At 37.1% G+C, this 20411-nt stretch overlaps 1 protein-coding gene across 2 annotated transcripts in view; it reads left to right on the plus strand.

Moving 5' to 3' along the window:
* Positions 1 to 1982: 1982 nt before the first annotated feature.
* The window catches only part of TUSC3 (tumor suppressor candidate 3), a 106107-nt gene continuing 87678 nt past the window's right edge, over positions 1983 to 20411 (plus strand). For both annotated transcript variants that reach the window (XM_066184966.1, XM_066184967.1), the window contains exon 1: positions 1983 to 2121. In XM_066184966.1, the coding sequence (XP_066041063.1) occupies positions 1996 to 2121 (126 nt within the window). In that variant the 5' untranslated portion in view covers positions 1983 to 1995. The remainder of the gene's footprint in view (positions 2122 to 20411) is intronic.

Below are 20411 nucleotides of genomic sequence, written 5' to 3' on the forward strand. Positions count from 1 at the left end.
AGCACTGCACTTCTTTCCAGGCTTATACTCCTTTCTCTATCATTCCTTGAGGAAAGAATAAAGAGATGTCTTCCTTTCACTTAAGGCTTTCCTTACCAAGTCCATGTTCATACACACTATGGTGCAGCACCTATGGTTGCACATGGAATCTTTGAGGTTCGTTCTATCAGCATAGACTTCAGATACCTCAGAGTATTACACGTGTGGGAAAACACTTTGCAGTTACAGGTTCCCTGGATCACTTTTTGCATGCAAGTACATCCTGGTTACTGCATCAATTGTGTGAAGACTTCTTTATCTAGTGAACTAGATTAAAACAGCCAGGCTATGAAAGTACTGGTCTATATGAAACTCTGAACAGAAAAGAAATAAAACAAAACTTTCCATGTTGCTGTTTCCTGCTTAAGGTGTGGACTTCAGGTGATTGAAAATTGAGATTACTGATTAAAAAAAAAATGTAAGAAATTCAACAGAAATGAAGCTGTGTCAAATAAGTTTTGTAGTCTTTTCAAGGAATGAAGAGCTCCCAGTTGCTTTCATGTTCTCAGAAGTTTTAATGCTTTTTTCATACAGTGACAGTGTGAAAGGTCCAGGGTTTATTAGGCTCAAGAGTTTTTTCAAACAAGGTCCCACTGAAAACATCTTTGGATTTAGCAAGAGTGGCCTGAGATTTTCTAATGAAATGTTATTTTTAGCACACTAATTAGCATATGCCTCTTTTGTTCCAGTGCAAAGTTTCCATTGAGTTTTTATCTCCTACCTAAATAAAGACAAGGAAAAAAAAAAGGGGTTTTAAAATCACACAGTTCTGATCAGTACAAATATCCTGTTTCTTTAGAGCAGATGTCTTAGAAGTCTCTGTAATCCAATATCATGGTTGCATACCATTTTGTGGTTACTATTATCGCCCAACAATAGTCAGAATCTGATGGATGTGGACAACAAATGGTCTGAACTCTCTTGAACTTATTAAGTGTTTGGTAGATTATTTGAATACATTCCACTATTCCTAGGGATAGATGTAACTTCTGAACAACGTGTTGCAAATATAACCAAAGAGAAAAAAAATAAAAAAGACCTATTTAATTTTTAACTTCTCAGTGCTCAGATGTCAGCTGTGTCATCAGGGTAGCATCTGATATTATGATAATAACACCTAAAAATTCTCTGCCCAAAAAAATGAAATACTTTTAAATATGTTCTTGGGACCTCAGCTTTCTATTTCATTGTCGTGTTTTATTATAAAATGCATAAAAATTTCTAATGATACAGCAAGATCTCCAAATAAATGAACAGTTCTGCTTTCTGAGTCTTCAACACAGCTGTGTGCAAGTAACTAATGTAGCATAAAGAGTGTTCTTGGAATGCTAGGGAGAAAAAAAAGAGAAGTATTTACTCATTAATTTAACATTACCTATGCTGTGCACTGCAGTGTGCACTTTCAAGAAATACACAATCACTGATTTGAGGACTGTATCATGAAGCAGAACATCAATTTACAGCTGCACAGTTAATACTCTGGGAATTAAATTCGAATTAATTGTTTCAGCATATTGCATTAGTAATATTTTCTGCAAAGATGGTTTTGTGTGTGCATAATGAAATCTGAAAAGTGTGTGCGCATAAACCTGTAAGAAGGAAGTCTTTCTAGTTTGGGTCGGGTTTTGGTGGGTTTTTTTGGTGTTTTGTCTTGTTTGGCTTTACAGTCTCTATTCACTGTGTGCTGCAGGCAGCCGAGAGCTGGGAGCAGCAGTGAAGCAGCAGTGAGCCCGAGCGGGCAGAACCATCGGGTGGGCAAAACCCGCCGGGCCGGGCCGGGCCGGGCCGGGCCGATCGCCAGCGCTGCCCGCGGCACCGTCGCAGAGCCGAGCGCGATCCTCCCCCGCCACAGAACTACATTTCCCAGGCGGCGCCGCGCCGCGGGGCGCTGCGATTGGCCGGGCGCGGGCCGGCTCAGCGTGGCGGTGCGGCAGGTGCCGCCGGCGGGGGCGGAACATGGCGCTGGGTGCCGGGGTAGCGCGGCGGCTGTCGCACCTGCCGGCCGGGGGCTGCCTCCCTCTGTTGCTGCTGCTCCTGCTCCTCCTCTGCGGACAGCTCGGGGGAGGACAGAAAAAGAAGGAGGTAGAGACGTTCGCTTCTTTCGCCATCGCGCCCGGCCGGGGGTGCCCCGTCGCGCTGCGTCCCTGTCTGGAGTCCCCGTCTGGAGTCCCCGTGTCCCCGTCCGCCCGGCGCCCCCCGCCCGGCCTCCCCCGCGCCCCGCCGGCCCCTCTCCCTCGCCAGCCCCGAGCGGGGGCGCCCCTGGGGCGGGAGGCGCCGGGCAGCCGCTGCCCCTGCCCTGCCCGGGAGGTGATGGCCGGCGGCGTCTCCAGGGCAGCGGGGGCGCAGGGGCGCAACGCCGGGATCGCGGTCCCCAGCGGGCTGTACCTGCCCAGGCCCGTGCCCTGCGCTGTCGTGGGCCTTGAAATCGCAGCCTGTGAGCCAAGAGGGGCACGGGCCCCGTCCTGCGCCCGGCAGGGCTGGGCTGCCCGCTGCGGCGGGCCGGGGGGGCCTGGCAGGCAAACGGGGCGAGGAGATCGAAGTTGAACCCCATGTTTGTGGTGCCAGCTGAAGGAAATGCTCAGAGTTAATAACTAGATGTAAAGCGATGGCGGCGGTCGTGTGTGTGAGTGCAGGTGTAGGTGTAGGATACTCGAAGTATCCTCCGAGTAAGAGAAATGTGGAGGAAGGAGCAGTTTTAATTCAGACTCATATTAACAGCTTATCTTCACCGACTTTTGTATTTAAATAGGGAAATGTGCAAAAATATGTACTGTACACGCTTGCCTTTTCCAGATTTTAGTGCTGCTAGAGCTGGCTACGCTTCTCGTCCTAGGTCGCCTTAGATTCCAGGCCAGGCTTTTGCATACCGAGTGCAAAAGACCCAGACCCAGTAGTGTCTTTACAGTTTCACTGTAATTTCCTTTATGGGAGGAGTTAGCATTTAACCAAACTCTAGAGTTTTGTAATTTTGGGGATTTTTTGGGGGGTTTTGGGGATTTTGTTTGTTTGTTTTGTTTTGGTTGTTGTTGTTGTTGTGGGTTATTGTCTTTTTGTTTGTTTTTAAAATATCTGTTAGTGTTGTGGGGAGGACTTAAGTTTTGTGGTGGTGGAGGAGAAGGAAGGAACAGTTTTTATAGCTGAATCTTTCTCTGAACTAGCAGTTCAGACAAAGAGAACGATGGTCAAAATTTCTGGGTTTTGCTTGGTTTGTTTTTCTTTAAAGAACTATGTAGTTTATTCAGGCTTATAGGCCAAAGACGTAAAACAACAGGGATGTCTTCCCACTGGTGTCCAGTGACAAAAGTGGAAGGAATGGCTTAAATCTACTTCAGTGGGAGTTCAGATACGATATTAGGAAAGAGATCCTAAGAGAGAGTGGTTGGGCACACAACAGGGTACCCAGGGAACTGGTCATTGCCCCAAGCCTGTAGGTGTTCAGGAGACTTATGGACAATGTTTTTGTGCATATGGTTTGACTTTTAGATTGCCCTGTGTGGAGTTGGGAGTTGGATTCAATATCCCTTCCAAATCATGATGTCCCTTCCAACTCACAATATTCTATGATTTTACAAGGCCGAAGTTAGTATGTAAAATTCTTATTTAAATATCTAAATTATGGTCTGACTGTGGTTTTACCAAGATAAGTAATCTCATCATTGAAATAAATCTCTTGGGCATCATAGTGAAAAATGAACACCTTCACTCTAGGAATTAATTGTCTTTTCCAATCTTTCTGGAATGAGTAAGCAGTAAATGTGTTGCCCTTCTGCTGCTATAATTAGCTTCTTTTCAAAACTTTAACTTATTAGGTTTTCTTAATAAAATGTGTTTAATGTTTGACACTTGATTCTCTCTTGCTGTGATGTGCTGGCACTGCAACTTTTGTTGACACTTTCATGTAGAGTGCCAGCTGTGCTACCAAGAGAGCTGAAATGATCTTTCTTTTAAGTGAAATCCTTTCCCTAAGAAGTAAATAATGGCAAATTAAAATGGATATGTGCAACTACTTTTTAGAAAGTTTCCCAGTCGTGCTGTGGAGGTGGTACGTAAAAGGATGGAAGCACTTTTTTGTCCACCTGTTTAGTATTACAGTTCAAGCAGTTATTTCTCCTCTGTAAAACTTGTTATTCAGTGTTTTCCTTTTTAAGTGATTTAAACTAACACATCCCAGTCTTCTGTTTCTTCTTGCTTCCATTTTTCATTCCTGTTTAATATTTTGGATTTAACACAACGGACTGCTCATACAGACAAACCCTTGGCGTTACGTAGACATAGCGTATCTATGACTGCATCTTTACAGAAACTAATGCAATATTGTCAGTGCTTGCTTCACTTTAAATGCAGACTTAAAATAAAGTGTAACTTGGTTTTTATCAGTTTTATACATTGTGTGTGTCTGTGTTGTAACTGTTAGAGCTAATGTCTGACTCTTCTTGCCCTACAATGTTAAAAGCTGTAGTAGTTTACCCAATATATGTAACGAGGAAAACATCTGTATGTGAAGAATGAAATCTCTGCTTACAGCAAGTAGTTTGGAAATAACATTTTAAAACTGTTCTGAGGAAATTTATGTGAATTGAAAGAGTGCAGAATCTTGTGCTGGGGGACATTCCTGTTCACACCACTGTCCAGAAGCACAGTCGTAACAGGTAAAGGTGATGAAAGTTCAATGTGTAAAGTGAACCGAAGATGTTCTATACAAAGACTGGCAAGATTGACACAGCTGGTTTTTTTGGAAGTTAGAAAAATGGTTGAACACACAGTGACTGCTTCAAAGTGAACACTGCAAGAGAAAAGCTAATGCAGTAGGCTTGAAATGTGTATCTCATGAGATAAAAGAAACTCACATCTCTGTTTCGTCTTTTCTCTATGTTTTGCATGTGCCTTTGTGTGTGACATCATTGTCCAGAAGGAGAGGTAAAGGGCTAGAGAGTAGAAACTGCTTTCCAAATCAAATAAAAGAAAACCCCAAACCTTGATTACTTGAAAAGTGCTTCAAAATTAGAAGAGCTTCAGATGTTTGAGTTAAATCTTAAGAAAGGAAAGTATTTTTGGTGAAAACAATGATTTTATTATTTCATTAATTTATCTTTTCAAGTGTTGACTACATAGAAAAGTGTGCATAAAGTCTGGGTGGTTGGAGGTGTCTGGATCAGTTGTATGAGCTTGGAACGGTGAAGATGCCTTTGCAGGCAGGAGAGGACAGAGTTAAGATGTTAGTTGTTTCTGAAGGACTTGATGCTAGCAGAGAAAATAACCAGGAAAACTGGAAAATATTGTTACAAATTTCTGTGTTGATTGTGAAATACTGCATTAAAGCTGTGTTTAGAAAATATGCAAGTTCTTAAATTGCTAAAATACATTGTCCTATACAGTAAATTATTCTTAATGATAACTAAAGAAACTGTCTTCTCTGGCAAATGACTGAGAAGTGCTAGGGTTGGTTTTAAATTTGATTAAATCTGCAAGAACTTAAAGAACTATTTGAAAATAGATTTGAATTAGTAGATTATTAGTCATCTGGTTTCATGGAAGCTATTTTTAGAATATTTGGGATATTGAATCCAACTCCCAAAGCTCAGCCATACTTGTATTATTTCTGACACATGTATGTTTTGTGCCTGCAGAAGTCTTTAGTGGTGGTGACTCTACAACTTCTGGCTTTTTCTTTCCCCCTAAAGATATAACCTAAATTTCTGTGTTCAAGGCCTACATTTTTGAGCTTGTTATTTCTTGTCCTCATCATGACCATATAGAACAGATTATTGTTTGTTTGGTTGGGTTTTTTTAAATAAATAGAAGCAACTGTGTATTAAGGCTTAAAGTATTAAATATGATAATTTTTCTGACAGAATCTTCAGTCCTGAATGTACTTTTCTGTTTTATTTGAAATACACTGTATTAGATTGACACTATCCCCTTGTTTATGCACCATGTGTTTTCGTTTCCATTTAGGTTTTCCTAATGAGCCTGTTGTGTTAATTCACAGTTATTGATTATTACCATGTTGCAGCCAGAATGGCATCTTCCACTTTAAAATGTCTTTCCCATCTGATTTCTGGTAGTGGTTCACCATAAAGGTAGCAATTCTCACCCATTCAGAGCTTGAGCCAGCAAAACCTGCTGTCCTTGATCTTGCTCCAGAAATTGAAAGAATACTACTTAGTTTCTTACTTTATCTCTTGGTGCTGTTTTCAGTGATCTGTAACATTCTTTTCTTCTGATCAATGTTCTGCATGCATTTTTAATTGAAAGAAACATTAGGAAACATGGTAGACTGAGCAGAGAAGAGGAAAAGAGGAAAAAGGATTTGTGGTGAATGGGGAGTGTTTAGCATATATTCAATTTTGTGTATAGTCTAAGAAATAAATTCTTCCTTTTTCAGGATCTCTGATACTACTTAAAATATATAGTGATCATTAAAACTTATGTTTCTTCTCTTGGTCTATTGAAATTTTATTTAACATTAAACTTGAACATAAAGCCTTCTTGGTCTTGTAATTGTGAAAATTTTGGGTTTGGTCTCCAGACTGTGCAGCACTGCATGCTTTTGCTTTCAACACAGGATGCATGACAGCGTTTGGCAGTTATGGCAATTATTACACACTGCTCTTTAAATACTTTATTAAAAATTGAGATGTAGTAAATGTTGAATCTGTGGAGGGAAACACAGGCCTGACTGTAGATTTGCCTTCAAGCCACTTTGAAGATGTATTTTAAGTGGAGATTTTATATGCATTTGTGGAATTGGACATTTTAACTATTGTTACAGTAGAGAGAGGTTTTTTCAAACAATGCTTAAAGCTTTAAAATTTGTGTTCTTGGTTTGAAGTGAAGTAACAGTTCTAAGCCATGCCTCAAAATGTAAAATTCATTAAATGCAATTCTAAGTGTTTTTCTCTACTCTGTCCTAAAAAGAATGAGGAGAGTAGAGAAAAAAAAGAAGTCTGCAAGAATTCCTTTTTTTCTGCTGTCTTTTTACAACCCCATAAAACATGTATATTCCTCTCTCCTTCTAATTATTTCTAATAATTTCTGATTCTGCAAAAACTTGGTAAAATTGACTAGCAGTTCTAGCTTTATCCAATCTGTATAGAAAACTTCAGTGACTGCATACAGTAAGTGAAATAAAGGATGCTTATGGCAGCCTGATAGCATTTTGTGACTGGATTATTGAAACTTTTCTGTCCCAGATGTCTGTTTGGCATCCTTGCTGTCATAAGACAGATCAGTGACATAATTGATCCTTTCCCCTGTTCTGTTCTATAACCGCTTATACAGCACATCCTGTGCAACCACATGGAAAATACAGATTGCGTCTGCTTGAGTTCTACATGCTCTGGAAAAATCAGTCAGTAAAATTAGAATGGGAAAGCACTGGGTTCTTTGGATATTGGTTTAGGTCTTCAGATTTATTCTCTTAGTTTTTAAAAGTGTTTTTAAGTCACATTTTATTGGCTAAGATAATGGTCAGAACTGAAAAAGGATCTTTACCTGGTATTTGGTTTAGGCCTCGTTCTCTTATTCTAATAAATATGAGGACAGTTAAAATTAAAAAAAAACCAAACCAATGTTTTCTTTTTATCTAATGCTATGAGGTTTTATAAAAAATATATTACCTTCTTCATTGTATATATAAATTGTAATAGCTTTTTTTTGTTTGTTTTTGTTACAACTTTCAATAATGAGGGATTGCCATTAGCCAAATGGAAAGATATTTTATAATGAACCTGAAAACTGCATTTCAGACCGGGAAGCTCATATTTTTATCTGTGATTATCACAAGTCTTTCATATTCTGAGGTATATAAGCAAATAGATACATGTATTGAGTTGATTGCTTCTGTCAAAATTCAATAAAAGGCCTGGCAGTAGTTTGGTTACAAAAAATAGTCCCATGACATGGAAAAGATGTGTACCCTTGCCATTGCAGTGTTCTTCATGAAAACACTCTTCTTCCTGAGTGCTGAAGAAGTGGCAGGACTTGAAGCATTTCTCTGGACAGGCTGTTCTCTCACCTAGTAGGATTTTCTATTAGGATTTTACTTTCTTCTGATGATTATATCTGATAAAGCCATTCTGGAATACCCCAGGTTCACAGTCTCTTCTTAAGCAGTTGCAATCCTTAGCCTAACTATGCCATTCCATTAATTTTTCTCATTCTTTGCTACTGAATCTAAAGCAACTAATTTTTGAATTTCAGATGAACTGGTCATTAAGCTTAACAGAGTTTGGCTGTGTTGCATAGAACATTTTGTATATGAAGTTCATAATGTAAGTGGTAATTACAGTTATGCAGTCCCTCTGGAATGACATTTTGAGCTCACAGAACTGCTCAAGGTTATAGCCTGTAGCATTTGCTGCTTGAATGATAGATTTTCTACTCTGCTTTTACTTTTGCTTTTTTGTAGTTTCAAATCACTATTGCTGTCTTCTTTACTGTTACCAAATTAACATGTTCAGCTGCTTTTGATATTCAGTTGCCTTTAAAAGGCCAGTTATGACAGTCTACTGAGTCTTAGGTATTGACATTTCTATTTAGCTTTTTGGGATTTCGCATGTATTCATGTCTGAGCAATGTAAATGCCTCTTCAACGTAGATTTTTGATCTTGTCAAGCAAAAGTTTAGGTAATACTGTAAAATTCCCATTTATAGTTTATGGTTCATTTCTAGGGTTTGGGTTTTTTAATATAATTTATACTAAGCATTTTTGTCAACTTGGTTGTGAAGTCTTTTGATAATCAGCCTGTTTTTCATGAAAAATAATTGACAGTTGTTCAGGTAGTTAATTAGCTAATTCCCTTTATATTTTCCTATTTTACATACATACACATTCAGGCTTTTTCACGCATTTTTGTTTCTCAGATCTTGTCAGTGGCTGGGATGCATTCTGAATCTAAACTTTAGATTTAGCCTTTAACTCAAAACTTTGCTGTCCTGCAAGAGTCCATTTAGTATAATGAATTGTTATATTGCAGTGGTTTTTCTGCACTATGCTGAGGAATATGGTTATTTTAAAAATAAAGTAGGAGAGGTATTTTTGGTTGGTACTGCTTAAACTTTCCTTGGTAATTGTAGCTGCTTTGTCTTTGGTTCAGCGGTTCAAATTGTTATTTAAAATATTTTGTTCTTTTTACTTCTCTTACTTATCAGGTCCATAGGACCCTCTTCTGTTTTTGGTAGTAAACTGCAGTGAAATGTATATTGCATTTAATCCATAGTTTCAAGATTTACTGGGGTACTGATACATTAAAAGTATGAAACTTAAATTTATTTTTATTTTTAATTCTATAAAGTATTTTAGTGTGAATCTTTGCTTTTCTATAAAAGACATAGCTAGAGATTCATATTCTGGATGGGAGATAAATGTAGGGAGTGAGAAAGCTGAGCAGACAGAATTTTTTGAGATACAGTTCCTTTCCTACTTTGTTTTTTAAAGGTTATCTAACAGGATAAAAAGGGTATTTGAATACGAGTAGAATATGTTTCTGTTTTGACTGACACAGGTAATGCTCTTCTAGATACCCTAGGAGAGTATCAGGTATTGATAGGAGTTGCAGGGCTAGGGCTACATACAGTAAAGGAATAAATTAACTGTATTTACGTATGTGTAGGTGTCTTTCCAAAGAGAGAAATTCAAGCTACAGTTAGGTGAGAGAATTGTAGAGCAAGTTAATTAACAGGAGTAGAGCATGTCATCATAGGTCACAGTATCAAAACTCTGTGTAGTCAGAGATCTTGAACTAGGGAATACAAAATGCTAAAGGATGTTTCTGAAATGTCATAATTCTCCAGAATTTGAATGCTGAAGTCAAACCTGTAAAAGCTGTGCTATTCAGAATATGTGCTGGTAAAGTATTGTGTAGACTTCAGCTACAGGAGTAGAAGGTAGTGGTGATAACTGTACTGATTCTTCTGTGAGGATTATGTACATGATCCTTAAAAATAATAACCAAAAAGCAAAATAATACTATGGTAACTTAATTAGAGTAGTAGGGTTTTTTTGTCATATGGTGATGCATTTAAGGTGATGTGGTTAAGGTGGTATATTACTCTGGTTTCTGTTCAGATCGTGTGAGGTGGTACAAGCGTGCTTGTTGATAATGGTTTACAGTGTACATTTCAAGGGTTTCTGAGGTGTGGGACCTGAATACTTCCACATGGATGAAAGTGATATTGAATGCACTTCCCCCTACTTGAGTCAAACACTGAAACTTAGAGGAGTGCAGAAACTCACAAAGTTTTCAAATGAATCCTTTGTGATGCCTTTTACCAGGATGTTTTCAGATACCGGGTATTTTCAGATGATGCCTGGGGGAACTAATGCACTTGCCACCTTCTTTTTCTGACTCTTAAGTGGGGCTATAACTTGATCTCATGGCCAAGTCTAGCATGTTTAAGTGCAGAGCATTTTCAGAGGCCTAGAGATCATTGAGAATTCTTTCTCATCCATTACTGCTATTTCTGTGCAACTTGAAAGTTGGATGTGAAGTAGAATTACTGCATTGCAGATGCCTGTGGTTGATGAACTTGGTTAGCTTCTATCCTCAGATCTAGTCAGTGAAAAACATAGTTAGCCTCTTGAGCAAACCTCCTTTCTGGTGTAACATTACACATTCTTGTGTCTTAAATGGAAATCCCATCGCGTTTCCTGAACATTGTTTCCTGTTTTTCCTGTGTTTTAGAAAATAAAGAAAACTTGCTGAAATTAACTTCTTTGATAAAGCAGGATTTTTTTTTTTTTTTTATCACTGGGCTGAAGGATAGAAAAAATGTGTGGGAAATAAAAACTATGAAGCCTGGTTCAATGATCAAATGTACCCAGAAGTAAGTGTCCTTAAATCTTTCTGAAATCTGTCAGAGGGTAGAAACTAGTTGTGCGGAGTTATCTAAATTCTATATTATTTTTGCATCACTCTTTGAAATAATTTAGTCATGGTTTGCACTCTTGATAGCTGATGGCTCAGCTCAAAAACATTTCAGTGGAAACTTCTTCGATTTTTCTGTCCTATGCCTGATTTCTGTTAAAGCTTCCAACTGAAATGGAAAGTGAATGGCAGGAATTTCATAGGAATTTCAAGAATGCCAGTCCCAGGAAGTTCAGTCCAAAATTGAAGATGTAGGACTGTTACGCCTCTTACTTGTCCATAGCTGGTGGATTCAGTTAGTGACAATGTGACAACACATTGAGTAGATGAGACAGGAATTGTTATGAAAAGGACAGGAATGGTGCATTAATGCTGAAGTTATTGCATAAATATTCTCGTTCTGTTGTGACATGCTTTTTTTCTAAGATAGGTATGAATGGAAGCTCTTGTCTAAATTTTTTTTCAAATCTCTGTCTATTGATAGCAGTGCACTAACTTGTTTAGTGAGCAATTCATTTAGAAGAAAAGATAAAGTTATCGATATCTGCTAGACAGACTCCAGATATTACAGTTGTTTTTCATTTCCTTTATGCTTTTTTTAGTTTTGGGTGATACTGAAATCAGCCAGAGAATAATCTTTCTAGCACAATTTAAAGTATTAGAAAGCAGGCATTCTTTATTATAGTGCTGAACACATTTGGAGGATTTTTTCTCTTATTGAATGTGTATCATGAAATACTGCAATGGGTTATTTATTCCATCCTGACAACATATAGTCACAACAACATACTTCCAAGCTAATACATAAACATCTCTTTTCCTAGAATAAATTTACATGTCTCTTCCCCTTACTGGAAGTCTTTTTGTGGTCTTAGAGGGTCATCTAAAGGTATTCACTGAGAGCCCCCAAAATTGTAAGTAACCTTGCCTTGAACTTCTCTTAGGGCATGTGCTGTTTTTTCTTGTTACATAACTGCCAAAAAACCCGCTTAGATTCCTCATTATCTGTTTATCCACTGATTCCAGCAACATTTACAATCTACTGTCTACTTTTACATTCTTTTACCTAATTTCCTAGTTACTCTTTAAGCTCTATTTTGCAACTTCAAGGAATCTGAAAATTTCTCCCTGTAGTCTGTCAGGGGCATTGCTAATCATTTTTCACTTCAGATGCATTGTAAGCTTTTTCATTTTTTGTTCACTGTAAGCTGAATAAATCAGTCAATGATGTGAGGGTGTGTGCCTGTATATGCACACACATATATGTACACACATTGATTTGCCCTGGTATAGATGAAATAGCATTTTCCTGGGTGTTGTCATCTGTGGGTTTTTGTCCTGTAACTCCAGGTGCTATGAATAGTCAAAAGGCTTTATCCAGACTTCACGGAGAATGTAGCTTTCAGAGTAAAACTTGAAACTAAAATACCCTCATGTAACTGCATATTGGTTCATGATGCTGCTGACATAATGCAATTTCTTTAAAAGTAATAGTTACCTGAAGTTCTGCTTTAGAACGTAAAGAAGGACAGTCCTCATCTGATTTGGCATCTTGCATTTTAGCCCATTTTAGCCCATTTTGTGCACAGACGCTAAGCTTCTTTAAAGTCATTGTATACTATGAACTTGTAACATTCACAATAGGAGTTAAATTTTCAATTACATGTGGCATCTCAGCCTTTTCTAAAGTAGAATTATGGTTAAAGCATGTCTGGGAAACTGATACAGTGGGAGCAGTTGATATTAATTTGATTTCTGGGAAATTCTATGCTGCTTCACATAGAGTACCCTGAACACTTTGTCTGTCTGTTTCTTTGTGTGCTTGGATCCTCTTAAGATGATCTTCATTATTGCATTAATTCTAAAAGTTCCTGCTCTGAAGTATATCAGTTGTTTTTCCCCTCTAGAGCATTGTTTGCACTCTGAACTGTCCTCTTACACTGACACAGAGGTCTGGAGAACGTCGCAGAATTCACTGTGCCACAGAGGAGTGACAAGAGGGAAGATAATTTTTCTAGCTGAATGATGATCATTTGAAAGAGGAAAGTCCTGGGTTCCCACAGCTATTTATACATTTAATCCAATAACTGTTCAGTGTAAAACATTGTAATCCAATCTGTTGAAGTAGGTTTTCTTGTCCACCATCTGGACATGAATACTGCCTGCCAAACCCGTTGGGAGGGCAGTGAAAGAAGTCAAGGTTACTTTAAAGTAGTGAGGACTTCTCAGGATAACCTCTGCACGCTTGCTTTCTCTGTTTGAGCAGCTATCACCTTCTCAGTTGTAACTTTCTGTCACAGCAGAGGTGGAACTAAGGAACTGAAGGAACTAAGTATAGAGTGCGCTATGTCCAATGCTCAAAGAGCCAGCTCTGGAATATTTAAAGATAGTAGAGGTCTCTATGGGAACATAAAGGTTCCCAAATCTGCATTTTTTTCGGTATTCCTGGCCATTTGGATAGTCCAAGAATGTAACATCCAAGCAAGGAGAGATTCCACAAAACCAAAGTATGTTTTATAAGTACCTGGTGGCAGACAGGAAAAGCTTGTTCAAATTTAGAATTGCCCACTCTGGTTTCTTTTTCTGTTTGCTGTAGACCCAAATTCCTGCTCTGTGTGAATTAATCTGAGTACCTCATTACTTCTACAGATACCAAGGAAAAGAGAGTATAGCACAAGATTATAATGATTTAATCTATAGGTGGTCAAATACCATGTTATTTGACTTTTTTTTTAATGAAATGATAAATGAGAGGAGAGGCACTAAAGCTGATAAATTTTAGTGCAAAATTTTTTTTACTGTAGAAAACCTATTAGCAAGTGAGCTACACTAGAAAGCAATGAAGCATAAAGTCACCCCACTCTAGAATTCTGTTATGTTAGTATCTGAGCTTTAGCCACCTGTGGGGCCATCAGTAGCAGTACTGATGAAGATGGTCCCACTTGTGTAAGAACTGAATATTTCCCTCCTTATCCCCTTCATAAAGTTAGGATAGTTGCGATGACACCTTAGGTGTGTTCATTTTACAAGAGCCATTACAAGTGAGTAATGTTAGATAGGTTGTAAATTCAAGTATGTATTGCACATTCAGATGATGTGTAGAATCATGGAAAATAGAACTTTAATCTTTCATTGCATTTTTTTCTGTCCTACCATATTAAAGTGATATAGGTATGGTTGTGTTAGTGTATTCGTCTATTGGCATTTGTCTTAAGTGATTCAAAATCTAGCTGAGGCTGTTCAATTATAGCAACATCAGTATTTTTGAGCAATGAATGTATTGTGCTGTCATGCAGAACTCATGCTTGCTTGGCTGTGAGGGAGAAAATTACGAGTTCATTAGCTGATACAGCAGCTTTGTTTTCAAAAGTAATTTGATGTCTGTACTTCTCCCAAGTGAAAATGGAACTTTTCCTGAATCTAATGATAGTAAAAATGTTCTGGAGGAAACATGTTTTTATTCAAGTCTTTACACTGAATCTTGACTCTGCAGAAAATTTTTAAAATGTGCTTTAAAATGGGCTTCGAGAGACACTTTTATCTGGTTTCCATCGTTAGAACTATAGTGACTTTTTCTAAGAATGAAAAATGCATAAAATTAGAAATTTGGTTTTGTGTGGATTTTAGAAGCTGATTTCAGAAGGTAAAAGTTTAGACTTCATGATATTATGAGAATGAAATGTAATTTTGGGAAGCACATACTATTTTTATTTTTCTAACATAGACATTAATTCCACCTCCAGTTTCCTCAATATGAGTTATTGAGTTATTCACTATAAGGTACCTAAATTTTTAATGTTCAACATAGAAAACAATGCTGAGTATTAGTGTTTAAACAGCCATTTCTTAACCTATTTAAACCATTAAGTTATGCATTAAAGCTTCCTGACTGTTTGTACAGTCATGATTTAATATTCCACAATGAACTTCTGCTTTAGTCTTACTAATCGCATTTTTTTTATTTAGATAAAAATTATGTGCTGATATCTGTGAATAGTTTTCCCTTAAACTACTCAGAAATAGATCTAAAAGTGTATAGTAATTATTTTATATTAAAGGGATTAAGTGCTTTATCTGCCACTAGAGATTGTCTACCTCCTGTTGAACCACTGAATCCATTCATTAACTTAGCACCATGCTATGTCCTTTCTCTTCTAGTGAAATGCGTACTGGGGAAGTAGTATTCTGATTAAAGGAATTCCTGCTCGGGAAACTGTGATACTTCTGTTTCTTAATGTGTGGGTAACTGGCAAGTGTGCCAGAACCTCATGTGGATGGCTGAGAGAGCTAAAAGGTTTTGTTTCTTGAAAATGCTGCGGTACTAGGCAGGCAGAAGAATGCTGAACTTAGTAGTTCTGTCATATTTATATGTGTGTTTTTGCCTCCTGTGAAACAGAATTTGCTAGGAAACTGACAATAAAGTGACCAATGAATGGATGGCAAAATAAAATAAAACTATGGAGAGTGAATGTCAGAGGTAGCAAAGAATTTATGAATAATGCTTAGCAATCAAGTGACAGTGAAATAATGTGAGGATAGATGAAGATTTCTCTCACAATGACGATGAGTTGTGATGAAAAGTTTGAAGAAAGTATTAGCAGACATAGTACTCTGAAACGTGTATTAAAATAGATGTAGTGGCTGTAATATACAAATTACCTAATTTTTAAAAGTGAAGCTTACACTCAACTAATTGTGATGCCTTCAAGACTTTTTCTACTGCCTGCTTTTCTAACTTTTTAAAATTGTTTGTGAAATCACTTTACTGAAATGTTTTATCATAAGAAAAAGAAGGAAAAGGATGGTTTTGCATATCCTGAAAAGAAAGAAGGAAAAATCAACAGTTTGAACCTGCATCCAAATTTTAGTGATTAAATAGTTGTGTCAAATGAACATTTCTGTGTTACAATTTGTGATTTCTGGCACAAAGAGAAAATGTGAGTTTTCCTTTGCACGAAATAGGATTTTTATTAGTGTCGATGCTTTGCTTTGGACCCTTCACTTTCTGGTCTGATAGTAGCTCGTCCATTAAATTGATCATGTTGCCACTGTTAACCATGTAAAGTGCTGTAAATATTTTTGATTGTCTTTGATAATTATTTTTAATGTCCTAAAATTGTACCTCTCTTTAGAGAGGCAGATTGACTGATATTTGGAGAAAAAATAGTTGAAATAATTTCTTCATCCTGGAAGAGTTGACCTTGAGACCAAAGTGGGCTTTCATTAATTTCATGTGAAGCAATGAACAAGGTACTACTTCCTGAAATTCTTGTAGAAGAAAGGAATTTGCTGTCTTACATTTTCAGCTTGAGAGAGAGACATTGGTAGGACTGCCCCCAATATTAAAGTCATCTTCAGACTTCAGGTATTTGAATTCAGTTGTTAGATATGTAACTGGTTTCCTGTGTAAATTCTTTGGTTGCTTGTTCATTTTATAAACTGTAAAGGTTGGTACTTCCCTTTTTTTTTGCTTTTTCCATTTCATAACAGAGGTATGTACATTGCTTTTTTTTTTTTTTTCTTTTTTTTTTTTTTTTTTTTTTTTTTTTTTTTTTTTGTTATTTTTGAGGTATGGCAGCACAAATTCTTTTTAATTCTTCTTGGAAAAAGTAGTGATCTTTATGTGCTCTGTGCATTTCTTAGTTGCAAATAATGTGTCAAGTTTAATATATTTAGTTTTGGAAAAAAGTGCTGTAAGTGCTCATGATAGGTTTTTTCAATCTGCAAAAGTCTGTTAGACTTAAAAGGATTTATGAAATTTAGTTCCGTATGTTATGATATTTTCTGAATGCATAATAAACTGAATGTATAATAGAAGTCCATCAAATATTTATGGTTGCTCATGGTCAAAAAAACCCAATTTCTGGTGTCTTTTGGAAGCTTTGACAATGGTCTTGAAAAGGTGTGGATGCAACGGTGCGTATTTTTCTAATTTTAGGCAACTCTAGCCATAATGCTCATAAAGAAAAAGCATGATAGTGGGACTGTCTCCTATAATCTCGTGTCCTTCCTCTGATAGGGATTCTGCAGATTTTTGACATTTCTGGTCATCTTCTCAGACAGTTTTTCATTGCCTTTTCACCTGTTTTTTTTTTTTTTTTTTTGCTTTCAAGGTGTAACTTGGTTTTGAAACCCTCTGGGTTTTTATAAAATGCAGATTCACCAGCTGCAAACTCAAGTTGGTACAGGAAAAATTACTTTTTTTCTTCCTGTGACTACATTCATATTCCGTTTAACCTAAAAGTCTCCTTATTTCCTTCCTATATCCCAGGTAGTGGGGTTTTTTTCTTTGTGTATGGATTGATTCCTATAATTTAGTTCCTTTTGTTCTTAGATTTTGTTATTATTTTAGCTTTTTCTGTTTCCTCTAGAAATAGAATATTCACATACATTGATGCAAACTTAAAGCCTGCTCAACTCAGAGAGCAGACTTCTTTCTGGAACATTTGTGGCTGCCCTGGGGAAAGTTTTGCATGTATTTTCTGCCAAAAATTGTTCTCTAGTATGTTCAAAGTCAAATTTCAGACTGCCCATATTTACTTCCTATATTAGGTTGTATGTCTCTTGCCTTCAGTGTAATACTGCATTATTTTTCTTCCAGTCTGTTTATTCATGTTGTAACTCCCAGTGATTCTACTTTTTGTTCATATGGTGGTTTTCCTTCATATGTTTTTGTCATCACACTTCTAAATAGTTGCACACTTCTGTGATTATTTAGATATTTTTCCTTGTAGCCTTTAGTTTAATCTTTTCTACAATATTGTCAAATTTCTTCTCAAGAATTTTGGTATTTTTAAATTTTCCCTTCTTTTTTGATATTCTGCTCTTGGTATGTACAGATCGATTTTTAAAGTATTCACAAAATCTGTTTTCTATCTGTTGTTCTAAGATAGATTGTTACATTTTGCTCTCCTCTAAGGAGAGAGATGAATGAAATGCAAAAGTAGGTTGAGTAAAATTTTGATATCTCTGAAGAGGTCTGTATTGTTTAGACATTTTTCTTTTGTTCTTTCCCATAAAACTCTCTGGATTTCTTTGGAGTGGGAGAGGAAAGCACACTTGTAATCATTATGGTACCTGGAGACAAATGTAGAAAGGAATCAAGGGTTTGATTTCATTATTTGGTACTCATCTTTTCTCTTCTGATTGGTATGATGTTTTCTAAAATCAGAGACCACTTGCACATTTAGTGCTGATATTTATACAAATACATCCTGTCAGGACCCAAATGGGTCAGTTGACAGCATTCAAGAAAGACTAGATCATACTATTTTCTTCTTCCTCCTAGTTGCCATCAGCCTATTTCAGCCACTATTTGAGTTCCTCCCAATTGCTGAGTTGACTGAATTCTGGATTCGTTCCTAATTCAGTTATTTGGCTCACATCAGCTTTCCTTCCAGGTCTCTACCCCTTGTAAGTATAGATATAAATTTAGGAATTCCTTTTTTTATTATTTGTTTTTCAGCTTTTAACTTTTTAAACTTGCCCTTGAATCAGTCATTAATTTGTTTCCAGGCTGATAAATCATTGTTTTAGAAAGTTATCTTGCAGCTCACACTGCAGAAGGAAATATTCAGTTGTTATTTCATGTGATTCAGGTTTTCTCTGTGGAAATCCTACTGATACTGTTCCGATTAGTGTCTTAAGTGTCATGTGCTCTCCTCATGTTTCCAAACACTGCAAAGTAACAGCAAGGATAAATCTTTCAGGTACCCCAATTACTGTTTCTAACCATAAGATACTAAAGGACATACAGTTTTACAGATATTCAACACAGGTTGTTTTTCTGTTGGACCTGACTTTTCTAATCAGGGCACAAAGTGTAGTAGTTCTCAGAGACTCAGCATGATGTTTCTTTTTCTCTGTAACTTCCTTTTGTCTTTGAGATTTAATAAATTCCTTGCTTTTGGCTTGGAGGGCTTCATTGTGACTTGTAGGATTTGAGTTTGCATTTCTTCCCTGAAAATTCAAACTAGGCTGCATGAATTAGCTCTATAAACTCTGCATACTTTGCTACACTTTGAGAAGAAAAATGGAATGATGTGGTGTGAAATGCTATCAGAACAAATCTGATATCTTTTAAATGCTTTTATTCTTCCTCCTTCAGTCCTTACTGCAGTTCCCTGAAATACAAAAGGTTGGTAGTGGATTCTGATCTCATCATGATCACTCTCTGCTCTAATCTTTAAAAGGGGTGATTCTCATTCATTAAGCTCTAATCATTGCCTCTAGTTATCCATCTATTGACAGGAGCCCTCATGGAAGTGATTTTTGTCCTCTTGCTGTGTTCTGTTGCATGAAAATGGTTCAGATGATATCTCTTCCCAGAACAGGAAACCGTGTGCCATATTGTGATAATCAGAAGACATCTTTTCTTTTTTAATTCCCTTCTGAGCAGTGGTTTAAAACGACTTTGTGCTTTGAATATTTTAGAACATCAAATCATCTAAGATCTCAATATAAGATGGGTAAGAATGGCTTAACTCATTCAGTCTGAGTTCACTTAATGCAGTATTTTTTTCTTCTAACAATATCTGCAAATGAGTACCCAGAGAGAGGAAGCTTTACCTTCTTACCAACCTGTAATCTTCCACCCTTCTGTTGTTTTCAGCCCTGGTTTTCTTGAGCCTCATGTTTTCCACTAATGGATCTCCATGAGGAATGCTCAGTTTTGAGTAGTTCATCAGTCCTAGGTTTTGCACCTCTCTTGCCATGCTTTACAGAATGAAGGAATCTACATCTGTAGTTACAACTGCATCAGGAGAGGATTGACAAGTCTTTACAGCTCATGCGTTGTCATTTTATTGATCTTTGTCTTTTCCAAGTATTTTGCTGTCAAAGAAAGTGAGTGCTTTTCATCTCTTCTGCTATCTAGAGAAGTGTTGTTCATTTGACATAGTTCTGAATTTACTGAATAGTCATCGTTCAAAAAACTTTACAGCTGCCTTGCTTCATAGTTAATTTGTTCTTTTACAAGAACCATTTCTGGCTTGAAGTAGATTTTTTTTCCCCCCACTCTTAGCCATGAATAGTGAATAAAGTGAAACTGCCAAATCAGTTATATTCAAACTCATTGCATAATCAGACCTATATTTTGCCATGCAATTGGATTGCAATGATGATTTTACCATCTCTGTTGAGGGAGTTTGTTTACATCTTAATCAGTGTAGTATGGAAACATGTTCTTCACAGTGGGTCAGCATTGTTAAGAGTAATGTTCTCCTTTTTCCACTGTATGCTGCACTAATACTCTACCAAATATTGGCCTCTTTACTGCAGATGCTGAAGAGCCCATTCTCTTACTGAAGCATTTACTTTAATGGTAATTATGTTGATATCTGGACCTATTATTGATGGTGGTCCTAGACTGTGAAGGCAGTTTTAGCTTTCTGGGACTGAGAGTAATAAAGTGACATTGACCTTGGAGTAAATCTTTGATCGTTTGGCCTTTGAATTGGACGTTATCCATTTGACTTAGAAGAGATTGGAATTTGCAGAACTGGA

This window comes from Chamaea fasciata, unplaced genomic scaffold (genome assembly GCF_029207755.1).
Source record: "Chamaea fasciata isolate MVZ Bird 193981 ecotype frontalis unplaced genomic scaffold, bChaFas1.0.hap1 SCAF_6, whole genome shotgun sequence".
NCBI classification, from domain to species: domain Eukaryota; kingdom Metazoa; phylum Chordata; class Aves; order Passeriformes; family Sylviidae; genus Chamaea; species Chamaea fasciata.